Source organism: Merops nubicus, unplaced genomic scaffold (assembly GCF_000691845.1).
Source record: "Merops nubicus isolate BGI_N331 unplaced genomic scaffold, ASM69184v1 scaffold7904, whole genome shotgun sequence".
Taxonomy (NCBI): Eukaryota; Metazoa; Chordata; class Aves; order Coraciiformes; family Meropidae; genus Merops; species Merops nubicus.
In genome coordinates, this window is record NW_008606156.1 from 30,342 (window position 1) to 49,758 (window position 19,417).

Here is a 19,417-nt window from a genome sequence, read left to right on the forward strand (position 1 = left end):
AGCACTCACCATTCTCTGGCAATGACAAAATTTCTCATGGGCTGGATTTTGCCGCTCTTATTTTTGTGGAGATGCACTCTACATATGGAGGTCAGCTGTTAAGTGCTGTTAAAGGCAGGAGGTGGGCAAACACATAATATTCTTTTAAAATATATTTCTGATCTTCTCTATGATCCTGTGTTCGGTCCTAACTTTACAAGAGCACAGATTACCAAACTTAAGTTCACTCTTGTATGGTAGAAATAATGCTGGAATCCCAAAAGGATTTCCACACATACCTGTAAGCTGACCACTTTGAAAGCGTATCTGTTTTTCTACAGATGTAAGCAAAATAAAAACCAGCCCTACATTTATAGCCATTTGTAGGAAAACAAAACATTTTCCACTAGTCAAACACTGTAGAAGCAGAGACATAAATCAGGATGCACTCACTTCACTAATAAACTCTGGATTGCCTAGTAATGTGTACTCTTTCAAATAGCTTCCATTTTTTTCTCCTTGTTCATGAAATAAAAAAGCATCTTCAGAACAATGCAAGATGAATAAAATCAACAGCTATCCATAGTGTTTTCTAAGACCACAAAACTGAACGCCCTAACAACTTCAAATGGTAGCAGTATTTCTTCAGCAAATGCCCCAGGATGGGTCAGCTGGCACGACCTGACACAGAGCTCAGACAGCAAGCAGATGGCAAAAGGGTGCATATAGTTCATCACCTCAATTCACCTTCAGAGCTGGCCCCTGGACCTGCTGTTTGATAGTGGATAGCTCAGTGCTGAGCCACTGACCTGGTCAGAGTGTGTCTCACCCAACCTAGCACTCCAGCTTGTCAGTGTGGAGACACACCTACAGCTTTGCTTTTCACACACTTTGTATGTGTCAGAAAAACGTTCAGGATGAGCATAAGCAGGGTGATCCTCAGAGGTGAATGCAGTTAGGAGATGTAGATTTTGCATTAACATTAAACCCAGCATTGTTCTATGGAAGAACGATGGTGTTTCTGCTTGACATTTCTATTTAGCTATATCTGACTCATTGACCATTCTCTAATCTTAGCAGCACATTTAGGTTCTGGTTTTAACAATCTGTGTGTGCTTAAAATGCATATTTTTTAGGAAAGCTGCATTTTTTATGGTAACCATAACAACATTCTGCAAAATGCAATGCTCAAAGAGCTGGTTCAATAATTGTCAGGGAAAGGAAAGAAATAATGAGGAATTATATCATTATTTACAATCTATGTAGTATGCACAGCTTTGGCTTATTGGAAAAAGCTTTGAAAAGCTTCATCTCGATGGCACAAGCACTGTTTTGCATTTCAGTGAATAAGAAGTCTACTTGCACGTTTGAAAGTATTCAGTATTTTCATGGTTTCACAGTAAATAACTGACTGTATATCAATCTCCTATCTACATGTGCTAGGTTTGTCTGGGATAGAGTTAATTTCCTTCGTAGTAGGTAGTATGGGGCCATGTGTTTGGATTTGTGTTGAAAATGGTGTTGATAACACAGTGATGAGCAGTGCTGACACAGAGCCAAGGCCTTTTCTACTTCTCACACCACCCCTCCAGCAAGCAGGCTGGGGGTGCACAGGACATTGGGAGGGGCACAGCTGGGACATGGCTGACTCCAACTGACCAAAGATTCATTCCCTACCATATGACATCATGCTCAGCATATAAAGCTTGGGAAAGAAGAAGGAAGGGGGTGTTGTTTGGGGTGATGGCATTTGTCTTCCAAAGTAACTGTTAACATGTGATGGAGTCCAGCTTTCCTAGAGATGGCTGAACAGCTGCCTGCTGATGGCAAGTGGTGAATGAATTCCTTCTTTTGCCTTCCTTGTGTATGGCTTTTGCTTTACCCAATAAACCACTACTATTTAAACATACTGTGTTTAATCACAAGACTTTGCTTAGCAGAAGAAGTGCTCTGGAATAGACTTTCATCCAAATCCAACCAAGTTGATAGTCTGCAAGATAAAGAACCAGCACCTGGACCTATAAGGTAATATACACAGCTTTCATCTTGTGCTCAGAAGCATAGCACTACTATTTTAAATACTACAGGTTATGGACAATTTTAGTGAGCCAGGAAGTATTCATCAACACACAAAATATGATTTCTAATTAAGGCATTTCCATTATTCACAAGTAAAATATCCACCAAAGCATCAGCTTCCAATATCAGGCAAGAAAGGGAATGAGTCTAGTATTAGAGCGTTTTTGTATCATTCATCTAAGCTCAGTTTTTCGTTACACAAGTACTTTTCAGATAATCTTGCAATGCACTACCTGGGATGCCAATTTTTTTTTTGTCTCCAGAGAGTGTAGTCCACTAGTTTAGGAGGTCACGTGGCTCCTAATGCTCAGAGGCAGCTGAATGAATATGTAAAGCTGGCCTCTTTCAGCCTTCCCATCTGCCATCTAACCATCAAAAGCTTAAACACAATTCTGCAACTCGAAGTAGTAAGCTAGAGGACTGGACTTAAAAATATACACCAGTACTTATATTTGACTTACCCGATTTTTAGATGAAGTGTTCAGTCTATTTGCTATCTGAACATCACCAAGATTTTAAATGCTCTAACTCCTGGATGGTTTTTTTAAATTGTAATTGCAGGCAATATTAATATTTCAGTAGTGTTTTCCATGCATGATTCAAAGTTTGCTACAAAACAAGTTATCGTGACAGTTATTTATTTTGTAGGTAAAATCTTATTTACAAAGCTCACAAAATCCATGAAAGATTGCAGACAAACAAAATTCATAATGCTTTTTCCAATAGTTTTGAGAAGCTGGAAGTTTAAAGAAGGCAAATTTTTTAAAGCAACGGCTCTACTGGCTAACACTGTTGCATTTTAAAAGTTTGGTTGCCTATTGATTTTATGAGGAATCCCTAAGGAAAAAGTATGCAAACAGAAGCAGGATCAGACCCATTCAGAGCTTTCCAAACCCCTACTTTGGTTCTAAAAGAAGTAATTCATTGAATGAGCTCTCAAGGAAGAGCACACAAAGCAAGCTGAATGTGCCCCTGCCAGCTGCAAGCCAGGCAGTCACACTCCAAACAAGCTGCTGGCAGCAGCCTGGCCTCACACTCTACACTTAGCAAGAAATGGCAATGCTTTAGCTATGAAATTCCCATTACATGTGCTTATTGTGAGCAGGGAAGCTGCTCCTCCTTTCTAAAGATGCTTATAGAAATATTGATAGGGTAAAAAAAAAAAAGTCCAACAACTCCAACTTTAATCAGGTGATTACAACACCCACCAGAAGATCTGACGTTGCTCAAACCAAAGAAGAACTCAACTAGGTCTTCCCAGTGACCACAGTAATTGCTAAACTGTTAAGAGAATTCAGTTCCTTGCTTACTTTGTGAATCTATTGCTTCATTTCCTTTATTTTTAATGTTCAAGTCAAATGAAACATTTTCACTGATTCTATTCCTCCAATTTTAAATGTCAGCATTAAAAAACCCTCAAATTTTCATCTGCTACATATTCTTCAGCATATTGTCAAATCTGACATTCAGCTCTTCAAAACATCTCATTTTCAACAGTACATATTAAAAAGAAAACAGGAGATACTAAACTGACCAATTGTCACGTTAATCCATTGCTGTGTCATTATTTCAACCTACTATAAACTTCACAGGACAAGAGCAGGGTGTGGGGTTGTCTGGGTTGGTTTTTTTTGCTTAGTACAACGCTAATGTTAACATAACAAAGATTTTATGATTCACCCTGGGACATCAAAACTAAATACAGAAAAAAAAACAAGTATTACTTTGATGCAGTTTTCTCTGTATTGTACTATTGCATGTTTAAATAGTTCTTCCTTAACAAAAAACACTAAAAAAAACCCACAAAACAAAACCACATTTGTCAGTAAAGCATCATATAACTGAAAATTTGCTCTTGCAGGGAGATTTCCTTTGTTTCTGCCTTGTTCTGTTTCCTTTGATCTGACATAATAGTAACTCAAGAGTATGTTTGTTGCCTGATTGCGTACAAAGAGAACTCTGGCCTGGTGAACTGCTGCATTGTCCAAGACAAAGAGAGAACCTAAAAAAAACCCTACACAACCCACACAGCTCCAGCACTGCTGCACCATCCCACCAGGTTACCTTTGTTTAGCTTATTGATGTCTTCCAAAAACATCTTTTTAATCAAGGACTTTTTTTCAATAAAGCCACTAGCCTGAATATCCAAAAATAGCCCAATGAATAACTTGGAAATAAGACTCAAGTTCCATGGTAACTTGAGATGGTATTTCTTTGAAGGCACTGTACCAGAAGATGCATTTTTCCAGCACAGATACAGAATGAAGCCTAACGTAAGCACGATATCTCAAAAAAAATAGAAAATGTTTCTTATATTAAGAGCATTAAGAAGCATTCCAGATGCTCATCTTTATCTTCACAAGTTGATTTTCTACTACATGAACTCCCCTACTACGTTAATTTTAACACTTCAACGGCATGAAGTCATTTTGCCAAGGCTGCCTGCTCTTTGTGTGACCTGCCACTTTCTTCTTTTTTGTAGGTAAACTGAGAACATGAAGTTCATTAAGCAGATCTGTACTTAAGACCCACACAAGCCTCTATCAAAGACAAGTGTTTATTGTCTTAATTTTACTGTACAAGCCTCACATTATTCCGCTCCTCCAAAATTGGATGTCTGGGCATAATTTTTTCCTTTTCTCCATCTTTCATGTTATCAGCCCACATTATCTGTTCAGTGCCATGGGAGTTCACTCTTTGTCTCATTTTTTGTATCTGAGATCTGACATTGACTTAACTACAAGAAAGGAGGGTGGGCAGAAGCATTTTTGTAAATACTTTGCATTGTATTGTAGGAATTTTTCTCTGCAATGGTTGATTCTGTTGGATTTTATTCATAAAAAAAGCACATACACTAAGAGCTAGCACTATGGATACTTTTTCATGATGCTCTGCTACACAGCTTTCTTTTAGGGCCAAACTCTGCACTCTCACTTTTATTACAGCAAATATTGTGTGCTTCAAGCAGAATATACTTTCTCTGATATTCTTTCTCTTAGACTTCTCATTAGATGAGAGATCAGTGACTGTAAATGCCCACAAATTACTCACCTGAGACCACTAATTCTTCCTTTATGACAACTCAAACAAAATTCTTCAAACATGAGAACTTAGTGAGATACAGCAATGTCTCAGACATACGCCTCTGATTTGCACCATTCTGAATATGCTATCAATTTCATATGAAAGACCAGAAGAACAGTAATGGAAGAAACTGCAGTTAAAAAGAACAAGTGGCCTCAGAATGTTCCAAAATAAAATACTCCTAATTTTAAATGTTATTTATGTGAACCTCTTCATATGCTTGGCAAATGTACTACATGCTGTATGAAAATGCCAAAAGTAGTTTAAAAATAAACTATTTTTTCCTAAAATACCATGTGAAAACATCATTAATCATCATAAAAATGGCCTTGTTTTCTTTAGAAAGGATGCATCCCCATTTTACTTCGATGCATACTACAATCTGCTATATATTAAACATTGTATAATGCATTGAGTTAACTACACAAAGTTTGATTTTTTTTAAAGAAAAGATAAATGTCGGTATTTCAACTTTTGTTTTAACCTGTATTGTAATTAAAAAACAAAAACAAAACCACAAACAAACCTTTCATGCAATTAAAATCTCCTAAGATATGATTTCTAAACAACATTTCCATTTTCTTCAATAAAACAGAACTTGTCAACATCCTTTACTGGAATTAATCTATTCTGATGCTCTGAATCAAGTCAAAGCATTTATTTTAAGTCAGTTTGACATTAAATTCCATTTACATATGGTGCCATAGTACAGTAATGGAAGTACTACAGCACTAAATTGCACACTGCCAAAACAAGAAAAATATCAGTGTTGTTCTGCACAAGCTCTACACTTCACCCCTCTTTTTGCATCCATTACCAGCCAATGTTAAAGAGCTAAGATGCTAGACTTAAATCTGCCTTTTGGCCAATTAAGTTAATAATTCTTATATTCTTAAATTTCTGTGGCATTCAGGTGTATTCCTGCTTTTATTCTTCTGCAACAGACTAAGATCCTATACTGACTAAGATCCTATACATCAGAATGAATCTTAAAGGTCATTTTAGCTGCATGATGCTCTGTGCTACTCTGTTAAAAAAAAAAAAATCAGAATGAATCTTAAAGAAAATTAATTATTTTTTTAGCAAGTCAGAATTTCCTCTAAACAATGCTCATTTTTCAGAAGCTATACTTTTGTGCTGAAAAGAAAAAATACTAATGCTAAACTACTGACCAGCACTTTTAACAAGGCTTGTCTGTTGTACTCAGTGTGTATTTTTTGGCATAAATAAGTAACAGATAGTATTATGACAAAAGGTTGATCTAAGTAACATCAAGTCAATAGAAAGATCACCCGATTCCTCACTGTACTGGGTTTCCATGACAAGGTTTTAGTAATGCTGGTGGATTCTGTGAGGAAGCTGAAGCTTCCCTCATGTTTGATGGAGCCAGCTTCAAGATGGACCTGCCACTGGCCACGGCCATGACCACCAGCAACAGTGGTGGTGCCTTTGTGATAACATATTTAAGAAGGAAAAAAACCATGCTGTGCAACTGCAGCCAGAGGAGAGGACTGAGAATATGTGAGAGAAACAACTCTGCAAACACCAAGGTCAGTGAAGAAGGAGGGGCAGGAAGTGCTTCAAGCACTGGAGCAGAGATCCCCCTGCCATGCATGGAGGTTCATGGTGGACCCTATGGGATGCCCATTCACACGGGCTTCAGGTGAGATCTGTGGATCTGCAGGAAGAGGAGCCCACACCAGAGCAGGTTTGCTGTCAGGACTTGTGACCCCCCAGGGGACCCAGACCCATGCTGGAGCAGTTCATGATGAACTACAGTCCATGGGAAGGACTCGTGCTGGAGAAGCTCATGGAGGACCATCTCCTGTGGGAGTGACCCTACACTGGAGTGGGGCAAGAGTGTGTGGAGTAGCAGAGACAGTGTGTGATGAACTGACCCACAACCCCCATTCCTTGTCCCCCTGTGCTGCTCAGGGAGGGGAGGCAGAGAAATCAGGAGTTAAGCCTGGGAGGAATGGGGTAGGGAAGGTGGATTAAGTTTTTGTTTTATTTCTCATTACTCTGATTTGATTGAATATAAATTCATTTTCCTCAAGCCATGTCTGTTTGCCTGTGACAGTAACTGGTGAGTGATCTCTCCCTGCCCTTAACTTGACCTACAAACCTTTCATTGTATTTTCACCCCCTTGTTGAGGAGGAGTGAAAGAGCAGCTTTGATTGGCACCTGGTGTCCAGCCACTCAACACCTCACACACCCCGAAACGTTCTCAGTAACATACAAAGGAGGAAGGTCATAGCCTCTCGTTTAGGCATCTGATTTAGGTAGGACTCTCAGAAACACAAGCCTAAATATCTTATATAGTCAAAAGAAACGATCTAAATTAAACGCTTATACTGCTGTAATGCACACTGTGCAAATGCCACTTTCTCTGCATCCTTTTCATGCTAGATTTATATCACTAATACCTTCAAATGAACATAAACCAACAGCTGCTGCATTTTATTTTCATGGGAGTTTTCTCTGCACACAGTGACTAGCTAAGGGATCTGTTCAAAGAATATGAACAGACCATTTACCTGAAAACTGACACATGAAGTCACGCTGTACTAAAGTAATTTTCAAAGACCATTATTAATTCTGTTGATTTGAAACAGCTTAGTTGGACCGGTTGGACCAGGGCTACAGTAAAATCTTCTTATCCAGCTCTCAAGAAGGGTATCACTAAGATCAATAGAAAAAAGAGTTATATGCCCTTGGGTTAAAGAAAATATTAATGCTTGTAACATAATGAAAGTTTATAAATGAAATTGTTAATTCCAAAGTCTTGAAGTTAAGCACTGTATAGGTTTTCTGCCACACTTATGATTGTACCCTGTGACTTACATTTTTAATTACCTGCTCAGCCATAGCTATAAATACACTGTCCAGATAGCTTGTTAGGTAACAATGGGAAAATCAACAAACATAGCTCAGTTCCTTAGCCAGCAGAGCTCTTCACTTGCTCTGTTCTAAACAGTTCATGAGTGCTGTTCATAGATCATGCATGGATCAGATATCTACAAAAGGAAACATAATGAAGCCAAGATGTTGTTTACACCAACACTAGGAACAAACAATAGCAAGAGTCACGAACTAGCAAAGGAACTGGTTTATAGTTCCATATCCATACATTTTTCTAGTTACATAGTTCTTAAAGTGGTTTTTCTTGTGGATAGTCTACCATCAATCAAATGAAAAATACTTAAATTTTTTCTCAAAGAGAAACAAAAATGTTATTTACAAGTATAAGAGCATATCACAAACAATAAATGCAGTATCTGAAAGCTAAAATAGCAAACAAATATCAATAATAAAGATTTGTTTAGAATTAAAAGAACTTTTTAATGGAACATCTATCTGCTCATTGAAGGTATCTTCCTTCACACTGAATTTATATATGACACCCACATGTCACAGTGCTTGAAACAAACGATGGAGCCCCTTCAAGGAGCTTGGATGTGGCTCAGCCTCATAGTATCTGTGTTTCAAAAACACCATTGACATGGCTCTATACAGTCAGTGGGTGACCAGCTGGTATGGTACCCTGTCTTGTGAACACAGTTCACTATGCAAAGCTAAAGGCTTTCTCAAAACACACAATTGCTTTAACAAAGCAACAGACAGAAGCAAGACCTAGCCATAAAGAATTTCAGTTACAGATTTTATTATTTTATGCATTTGGACTATTCTTTTTTCTCCATTCTCACTAAAGATTCATTTTAAGTGCAACACTCCAAAACACGCCTGAAGAAAACTACAATGAGACAAATTTTCAAATCCATGACCTAGGTGTCATAAAATAGAAATTACATACTCTTATAGTAAACAGCATCATCTTGCACATGATTTTAATGTGTTGTAGTTTTACATGACAAACATCTACTAATTTAAATCTCATAATACTGAAAATACTTGTCCTCTTCCACATATAATGCTAAGGGCTACAATGAACATAACTCAATAAGACTGCACTGATTTTCATAAGTCATCTTGTCTGGCTTATGGGTTTGGGGATCCACCTCCTGAAGAATTCATGTTTCTTGTCATACTTGTCTGTTGCCATCTGTTCACAAAATGCAGCCCATATAACTAGATAAAGTCTCTTACATAACCATCAGAGAGACACTTCTAAATTGAGACGTGTCAGACCATATGAAGGCAGCTTTAGCACAACAGACTGGAAATTGCCTTTGTCCTAACAAGAATGTAGGAGGAAGAGCTCAAAATCTGTGCCCTAACAGTGAGCCACCTATTTCATCCCCCCATCTTTTGAACAAAGATTGCAAAATGTGTGAACAGTTGGCCACTTAAATGATTGTGTTGTTTATAATGCTTATTTTTACCAAGAGTTTAAAAATCATTCTGCTTGCCAATGACTGAGCATAACCATTATTGTAGGTAGACACTGAAGAATATAAAAGGAAAAAGTAAATTCTTCAGAAAAAAAAAAAACACCACACACCATTAATATTAATAAGTTAAAATTAGACGGAGTGTGACCTTGTGAATTACCCAGGAGACCTGATTAAATGCAACCAGATTCCAAGCACTACAGCATTGGGAATTTTGTCTCTGACCTAAATGCTCTTCTCATCATGACATGTCAGCAATAATGACCTCGAGCAACTTCACCCTGAATTTGGTCTGCCTTTGATAAAACACCATGAGAGATCCACAACATATTAGTAACTTATAAACGTATATGGTTTTCATTATTAAGCATGACATTTTTCCTATACAATGTGTCAAAACTAGAAAAAGAGGCCAAAAGGTCACAACCCAAGGAAGAAGTCTTTCAAAAAAGAAAAGACTGCTGCAAAGCCAGCGCTGCTAGCGTGATCCACAGGGGCTTGCTCTGATCAGCCTGCTGGGACAGTTTTAAAATGACTGTTAAATGCCTGTGGTGATGCAGCTCCCTAATTGATTGATCTGTTTTTGGCAACAGTTATGCCCCAGAGAATCTGATTGGACAGGCAGTTAAAAGTCCACAGTTAAATACATTCTGAAATAGCCAAGACAAACAGATCAACTTCCTAAGATTAAAATTGTTTCTTCTGCTCATCACAAGATTTTGGGAACCATGTAAGAAAGTGAAGCTAGGCACCATTTTGAAAGAACAGAGCCTTACAAGATCTCGTATGCCATCAGCTAATGTATACACATATAACAGCCTGAAAAGTTCTTCAAACATATGAAACAATCTCCTGTGCTGTGACCATCACAAAGCAAAACCACTGCTCAGGATACATTCATTCTCCAGGGCTGGCTCCTAGCTAAAATGGTAGCTGCAGTTTAGCTAACCACACCCTCAAAGACATCATGGACATTTGTAGATACACTGCCTATGTTCCTTACAGCTGAGATTGATAATTATTTTAAGGTTAGAAAGCAGACTACAAGGGCTGCTTTATGGGAAAAGTAATTGAATCTGTGAGATTCAACCTGCTTTTGGAAAAATTCACATAGATTTGCTTTTGCCGTACTTGTTTTCTTGCTCTCGTTGTCACGCCTTCCTTGAAAGTCTCTCCAGAACACTGAAGGACTATGACATCAGGACATAAAAAGACACATACAAAGCTAACCACTGGGTCAAACACGACTGGATATTGTAGGATTGTGAGCAGAATGGGGACTTATTCCAACACAACGTGGGGAAAAAAAATTAGGACAGAAACAGAGAGATGAAAGGAAAGGACAAGCATCTTGAAGGGTCTTTTATTACTCCTCAAAAGTAAGACCTAAACATTTCAAGAATTCAGATATTTTTTAAAATAATGTTTTGATTATTTTTACAACAATGAATAGATTTACAGCTGAAAATAGTGGGCAAGTGGTATACTTGTTGTCCTGTATAGTACTGGCATGTACTGTTTATTCCAATGAATGCAAGGGTTTCACGTCAAACCTAAATCCTCCATCTCCCCCTAGGATTATTTTCCAGCAGAAACTAAGTTGTACAATTGTATATTTATAGCCTTTCTAAATCATAGACTCCTACATTACCTGTGGATGTATCCACTGTGAAAAAAGAAGAAAATTCTCCTGGGACCAGTTCGTATGTGACAATGCCATATATTCCTGAATCTCTGTCGGTGGCAACAACATTGAGGATCTCTGTTCCTGGCTGTGTGTGACTGCTGATGCTTGTCACATATGTGGCTTGTTCAAAAACAGGTTGGTTATCGTTAATATCTTCTATCTCGATGCGAACAAAAGCTTGGGCACTCAGTCCACCCTGTTGGATGAATCAAAAAAGAATAAAAACAAAAAGCAAAGTCAATTTTAAAAGTGTACACAATAGAATGAGGCCCATCTGGCTTCAGCCCATCATTAGGAAACTGAACAAGCTGCAACAATATTGAGCAATTAAAATGTCTGTTAAAAGCAATGTACAGTGCCTGTAACACTCCAAAATATTGCACTTAGGCAAGCAGCATGCTCAGAACTCCTCTGGGCTGACGAAGTTCAACTTCTTACAATGGTGAGTCCTGAACACGAAGTTATTTTACTTAGTACTAATGAGCACCACATGTCAAATCCTTACTAGTCTAACCTCACTTGTTGTTACTGTAATCACCTCCACATCACGTACTCAGCGTGAGCCAGCAGTGTGCTCCTGCAGCCCACAAGGCCATCCAGATCCTGGGATGCATCAAGAGGGGCGTGGCCAGCAGATCAAGAGAGGTGATCCATCCTTCCGCTTTACTCTTGCTCTTGTGAGACCCCACCTCGAATAGTGCACCTAGTTCTGGGGTCCCCACCATAAAACGGACATAGACCTGTTGGAACAAGTCCAGAGGAGGATCACAAAGTTGATCCAGGGGTTGGAGCATCTCTGCTATGAGGATAGGCTGAGGGCACTGGGATTGTTCAGCCTGGAGAAGAGAAGACGCCAGGGGGATCTTATAATTGCCTTCCAATACCTGAAGGGAACCTCCAGGAAGGCTGCAGAGGGACTTGTCACAAGAGTATGCAGCGACAGAACAAGGGAAAATGATTTTAAACTGAAGGAGAGTAGGTTTAGACTAGATCTCAGGAAGAAGTTTGTCAGTACAAAGGTGATGAAGCTCTGGAATAGGTTGCCCGGAGAGGTTGTGGACGCCTCCTCCCTGGAGACGTTTAAGGCCAGGCTGGATGAAGCCTTGAGCAACCTAGTCCAGTTGAGAAGCATCCCTGCCCATGGCAGGGAGGTTGCATTAGATGATCTCTAGGCTCTCTTCCAACCTAAGCCATTGCATGATTCTATGATAGTCTTTCACAGATAAAAGTCAGGGCTTTCTACTCCAGAAACACATGCCCATCAGCTGACTGTGGTGGTCTAGTAAAGCTGGAATAACTTCTTTCTGCATACGAGTGTCAGCCATTAACTGTTTATGGCCCAGTTCTTGCTCTGGCTACGATTTTTTTTTTTTAAAAAAGTATCATCCCAAGTGAGAAGGAACAAATTACTTCTATCTCTAACCACACGGATGATTCTCATCTCCTTAGAAGCACGCACAACATAGTAGATCTTACAAAATATGAAAGCTGATTTACACAAGTCTGCTGCTGACAGAAAATTACATTTGTAAAAACATGTTACGAGCAACAGAAAGTCACAGTTCATTTTGAAATGCCTTTTCTCACATGTTCAAGTATTTTTAACGACTGTTGCGCCATTTGATGCAACAAAAAGTCACAATCACAATGGCTTATCAGATTCCAGAGAGTTCTATGTTCCATGGAAAAAAATGGACGTAATACTACAAAGTCAAAACAATCACATGTAATACTTTTATTTTACAAGACCAAATTTGTGTGAAAACAAAGTTATTAGTACATCTCTTTATCATGTCTCAAAAAAAAAAAAATTTTTTTTTTTTTTTGGAGAGACCCTTTAGATTAATAAGTAGAAAGAGGCAAAGCTATTCAAACAGCATCATTTCTCTTGATGCTATAAAACACTTAATCTGTCAAGATTTCTATTACAGACCCTTAACATTTCTGTCAGTGAACTGTGCTGTCAATTTTTTGTTCCAAATTAAACTGATAGATATACAGGTACTCTGACATGAAGACAGATTTTCTTTTTCTCTCTTTTTCTTTTTTTTTTTATGGTTAAACCTAAAAGATATGTCACTGTGAAGTTCTAATCTGTCAAAATGGAGAGGCGTCGTTGGTTATTTCAAAAGCCTTAACTTCTTCAGAAGCTCTGCCTGTGAGTGTCAACTGCTTATCTCTAAGTTTCAAATGCTTCAGTGTAAAAAAAGGAAAACTGGATAAGCAGCGTGGATAGTCACTAATACACCTGCCAATGGTAAATTTAACCTTTTGCAATGATTATGTAGCACCTAAAAAACTGAGGACTTAACATTCCTTATAAAAGATATAATAATGATCCTTTTCATCACCAATTGATTAGTGTTAAGCTCAGAAGATTTAATTGCCTCCCACTACCACCCAACGGCAGCCTTCAGATCATCATTAGAGGGCAGTGCTATCACAGAACTCAAGAACCCCACTTGGAGAAAACAAAACAGTCCACTCTGCAAAGAGAACACAAAAAAAAACCCAACCCAAAACCTCTGGACTTTCAGTAAGCTATACAGATGTAGCTCTTCCAGATGTGGCTCTTATACCTCTTACACTGGTAGGGGACAGAGTGGAAGAACGTCCTGCCTGTTCTCTGCTGGTTTTGAAGCTTCTTGCCACACAGATGAAGAGAGCCAGTACACTGGCACATGTCCTGTTACCTACAGAGATGTTTGCTGCTGGAACTGATCCATGCCTGGTAGCAGCTCTCACAAGCACAGGTCATCCAGTCTTCCCCAGCTTTTGAAGAAAATTCTGTGGACCAGCTCCTCCCAGTGTCAAGGCTGGACACTCCTGAATGCCCTTCATTATGCACCAACCCCAAGATGGTGCAACTCAGATTTTGGCTTTGAAGGCCAGACAGCTGTTGTTTGTAAGCAGACAGTGAAGATGCTACTAGACAGAATTTAAATTAGCATTATTTCAGTTAAATTTCTCTGGATTGTGACAGGTCATTGCTGTTTATTTAGTTGAGAGAAAAGGAGAGATAATGGGCATCAGAAAAAATGCAAATGTATAAACAAAATGATTGAACTATGCATGATCCATAGCAATAAAATTTGCCACCATACAGCAGCAAAAAATGTCTGCTGTTAAAAAAAGGTTTCCTGTATGAAAAGCAGCATAAATTTACATATGTAGTAGTCTGGAGACCCCTAAGCAAATAGGGAAGAACACACAGTGGAGTGTCTATTTCAGTCACGTTGTGAAAGCAAACAAAAGCACCAAACAGGAGAATTAAAGCTTATCTGACCTATTTTGCATATATTTAAACAAACAAACAAAAAGTACTCATCTTTTCCCCTACACCACTTTGGAAACACGCACATACTTCTATTAGAATTCCTGGTTTTCCATATATTCCTTTTACAAGTTTTGATTTCACAGCATGTCTGATTTAGATCTCTCAAGGGCTTGTGGTTCCCCACACAATATACCCTCATCTGATCTTACTTCTTCTCCAGAAAGAGAAAAAAAGATTGAATTACAGTTTTAACATCATTGCAAGATTTTTTTCAGCTGACTGCAAATGCAAAGATTCCCCAAATGCCTGCTGAAACCGTTTCTGATCTGTCACAAGTGGATAAATACAGCTGTTGTGACTAAGGGTGTAATCTGAACAGGGGTTGTCCCAGGCGGAGCCGGCATGTGAATCACAGGAGGGTCACCCTCACGACTGGAGTTGCTCTCAGTCTGCCACAGGTTCAGGCAGAGGCTAGATGTAGATGCTGTGGGATTCAGTGCAAACACCTTTTTGCAAGCCTAGCTACATTATTTCTTTTCATATAAAAGCATTTTGAGGAGGAGTACTGAATGTGTATGTGAACTGACTTTGGGACTAAGACTGGTGCTGCCAACTGAGAAGACTAATACTAATATTCTGATCAGCCTTGTCCCCACTTCATCAGTGGGAACGCTCCCACAAGCTCTCACAGGATGTTTATTTAACACCAGCTTAACAGAATCTGTTTTCCACTTGCCTTGCCACAGGCCCTTGCATGCAGTTTCAATTCTCCCATTACACTTTCTACGTAAAGCATAAAAGACATGATCAACAAGTTCCAAAACCATGTAATGGAGAAGGCACAAGCAGGTGGAGGAAATCAATACTTTGCTGTAAAATAAACCAAGCACCACCTGCAAAATACTTTCTTTTCCTTCTCATTCCTAATTAACTTTGTTATTGTCTTTCTTTCTCCTTTCTCTCCCCCTTCTTTGTCAACAGTGACCCTTCACTCTTCCTCTGTCCTTTCTGTACACATTTTTCTCTTGATCATAACCTCTTCTTTGAACCCCACACCTGTCTTCAATCCATCAAAATCAGCAGCAGAATGCCAAGAGAGAAAATATCCTATTATAATTCTGGTGTAAAGGTGGAGAGTGGCTCAATATAAGTTCAGGTATACTGAAAATTTTTAAAAGATAACATTTCATTTTTTAAAGTTTCCTTTTGCTCGCTGTGACACTTCAAGCAAGCTAGTAACCTTTTGTTTCAGGTTCATTCTTCACAGTCCACTATTAAAGCTGAAGAAAATTAAGAACAGTAGCAGCTGATCTCCTTCCAGGCCTCTCATTGCAAATTGCCTTTGGATACTTTCATAACAAGATGAACCCAGGAATTGTTTTCTTCCACTCTCTTTTAGGAGTTGTGCTACCAAAATTTTCTGACACTAGGTAGACAAAGCGTCCACACCAAGACATATCAACATATTCCCACTGCAAATGCCTTCCCATCTTCCTTGCCAAACAGAGATCTGAAATGGACTATATTAGTCATGTACAACTACCCTGCCCTTGCTCCTCGCTGTACCATGGATATCCTCTTCACGTGCCACATATTGTGAAGTGGGAAAACTTTCAGACACACTGCTGCAAGGAGGTTGCACCCAGCCACAGCAGCAGCAATAGTGTCAGCTAGCTATAAAGGACAAGGACATTATCCAGGAAAATCACTGGCACACACAGAAGCCATGCAGCTCCAGCACAAGTTACTGGTTTACTACTGCTGCAGTCATCTTGAGGTCACCTCAGGAGGAGGTAAACTGGAGCTCACTGGTTCCAAGAGGAGAAGGAAAATCAGCAGAGAGTAATACATCCTAGAAATGGCTTTCAATAACTTGTTTAGGAGTAATTGGGGATTTCAGACAATTTTATCAATTTGGGTCAAGATCTATGGTTCATGAAGTGTCACTTTCTGCCCTCTATAGGGATAAGAAATATTATACAAATTCATGCAATTTTTACATACTCATTGCATTCTCATTTAAAAGTACACAGCACACCCAAATCTACAAATGCATTCACAAATCTGGTAACATGGAAAAGGTGAAACTTACCCCATCTGTAGCTTTTACTAAGAGATCATAAGTGGTTGGATCAGCTTCTCTGTCAATATCTTGAGACACACAGATCTGACCAGTACGTGGGTCAATCTGGAAGGCTTTCGATTTTTCATAATAATGAAATCCATCATAAAGAAAATACTCAATTTCACCAAACCGGTCAGCATCTGCATCTGTTGCCTTGACCTGCAGGGAAACAACAGAGATAAAAAAAATGAAGCCAGTGAAACTATTATTCATTCAAGTGTCACTGATACTTTGTTTTAAAGTTATCTGTTTGTCTTGTAAAACCAAATATGCATACACACAAATACCAACACACTCTGCTACCTAACAGCTTAGCTAATTGACAAAACTGTTGGTCTGCAGTTTGTAAAATAATGACTCAGCTACTGACTGTAATTAGTGCAACAAGCATGTACAATCGATTAGATGTGTTTGCAACATTACTTGTTTATCTGTCAATAATTATCTCAATCAAGTAGACTTCCCAGGACTGTAAGAGTCCCAGTAGGCCATACCTTAAGTTACTTTCCCTTTGTGTTATTTTTACCAGTGGAAGTAGCTCTTAAGAAAGCTATATCACACAAATCAGAAAAGTGCTGCAGGACATTCTTACCTAATGTATTTTCTAGTTTACCCAGACCTTAACTTAGGTTTAATTCAGAAGAGGGATTGGTGATACGTTGATCCATACAAATTAAGGACAAGGGGTTTCCAGCCTTCTCTCCAAGGAGCCAGAGCTCTACCAACACAACTGAATGTAACCACCACATGCGTGCACAGCACAAAGCAAGGGGTGCACAGACTGCAGCAAGTCCCTGTGAGAGACAATTACCTTGCCAATGTAGTCTTGCATGTCATGTCATTGCTGAATGACAAACTTAACATCTGCTCTTCTCAGCTATATGAAGTACATCTAAAAAGCAGCGTGAAATCTGCTGTGAACCCCAAAGAAGACGCGAAAGCCTGGTATGACTTTCAGGATGCTGCACCACCTTCCTTCAGCTGGCTTTTAAAGGACTCACAGGTATTACACAAATAGTAGGAGGTCAATGCTCTTTAACGCAGTGTGTGGTTAAGGCATTGAAACTAGTCTAGGAAGTATAAAAACCCAATAATTTAAAATCATCAGGTGATTTTTAAATTCCAATACAGACCATATTTGAAGGTTTTTTCCTAACACTAATATTTTTCTTTTTACACACCTGGGGGAAGACAGAAATCAATATACCTTTTCAAACATTTTAATAAATGCTTACCATAGCAGTATGTTCTGTCAATATCATATACAAGAGCCCTGCATGAGGAGAGGCTGAGGGATCTGGGCTTCTTTAGGCTGAAGAAGACAAGGTTTGGCTAGGATTAAATATCTGTTCTCCTGTGCCCAAGACGAGGTTACTGGAAATACAACACTAGGCACTGTCCTCAGGAGCAGGGCAGGAGACTGTGAAAGAGGTCACAAGCTGAAGCTGGAGAGGTCCTGGCTGTACTGAAGGCAGTATTTTCACTGCGAGGATTCAGCACTAAGAGAAGGTTGCTGCCCAGAGGGGCTGGGGTCACCATCCATAAGAGTTTCAAGTCCCAGTTGGACACATCCCTGAGCAGTTAGGGGAGTGTCAGAGACCTCCCACTACCCTCCATCCCCAGTTGGTCCAAGGAATAAACACTGCCTGGCTGTGTTAGCACCATGACACAGCTTCACCAGCCACCAAAAGTCAAGTCAACAGTATTCTCAAGTATGAAACACTGTCTCTTTGGACCAGTGGTGGATTGGTAAAATACATATTTGATAAATAGTTAGTTATGTTGCACCTTCAATTTTATTGCCTAGGGATTGCTGATAACAAAATGTTCTGTGAAGAGTTTGGCTCTTCTCTTGCATGTTCCATTGTGAAAGCTTTCACTTAAATTTAAATTTCCTTGGAAGAAAAAAAAAACGCATAAAATACGTGTAGACTAAGAGAGCCAGTATTTTTAGTTTTGCAATTTGCCATTATTGCAGATACTTAAAGGATTTCTCCCCCTTCAGTTGGTTTTGTTTTCTGCTTATTCTTTGAAGTTGATGAATACTGGGGTTTTTTTTCCACCAGCCTACCTGTGCAAGTACAATGCCTGAAAGACCTTAGCCTTTTGGAAATCTCACTATCGTGAAGCCTGAGAGTTAGAACTGGTGTGAGTTCAGAGAAAACCTGTGTCAGCCACTGCCAGCACCTGACCCAGGCTGGTAAGGTGAGACCCAGAGCCATCAACCACAGACAGCAGGAAAATGGAGGTCTGCACATGACTGCCCGTACAGATAAACATCTGGCACGGGTCTTGGCACTGAATCAAAAAAGACAAGTAGGACAGGACAGGGACTACTCCGAGCACTGTTTGGATGAGGTCATCCTGTTTTGTGGATGTAAATGAATTTAGCTGCTCAGACACAAACTGTGCCAGGTCACTTGGCCTTAGGGCCCCACAACAGCCTTTGGCTGCTTCTCCTGCTAGTACACACAGCCTTAACGACCAGCCAGTGCCTTCATCACATGCTCACTTCTGTGCCCACAGAGGAATTGTTTTAGCATTAAAAGGCTGAACTGGGACTGAATTAAAACCAAATGAACAAAAACATGGCTTGGGAAGGCTAAAAAGCATAGAAAAGGGGAAAGGGAAATAATGTAAAGTGACAAGGCAAATTATAAAGCTAAAACTTACTCTACACCAGTTACTTCCATCAGAATTTTGAAATTACAAGATAGCCCAGGAGATGCTAGTGTTATTTCAATTTCTTTTTTTTTCTGGTTTGTTTTTAAGCATCCTGTGGACTTCTTCATAGGATGCTCAAGATTTGCTGTTTCAGAAGAGGTATCACTGT

General features: G+C 39.2%; 1 protein-coding gene across 1 annotated transcript in view; it reads right to left on the reverse strand.

Annotated features, from left to right (window-relative positions):
* Positions 1-17,416, reverse strand: part of LOC103772231 (protocadherin-23-like) — a gene marked incomplete at its 3' end in the record, with an annotated part of 43,828 nt that extends 26,412 nt beyond the window's left edge. Inside the window, exons 1-3 of the mRNA XM_008939558.1 lie at positions 17,396-17,416; positions 16,552-16,743; positions 11,147-11,378 (exon numbers count right to left, since the gene is read on the reverse strand). Of these exons, the coding sequence (XP_008937806.1) occupies positions 11,147-11,378; positions 16,552-16,743; positions 17,396-17,416 (445 nt within the window). The remainder of the gene's footprint in view (positions 1-11,146; positions 11,379-16,551; positions 16,744-17,395) is intronic.
* Positions 17,417-19,417: the final 2,001 nt, after the last annotated feature.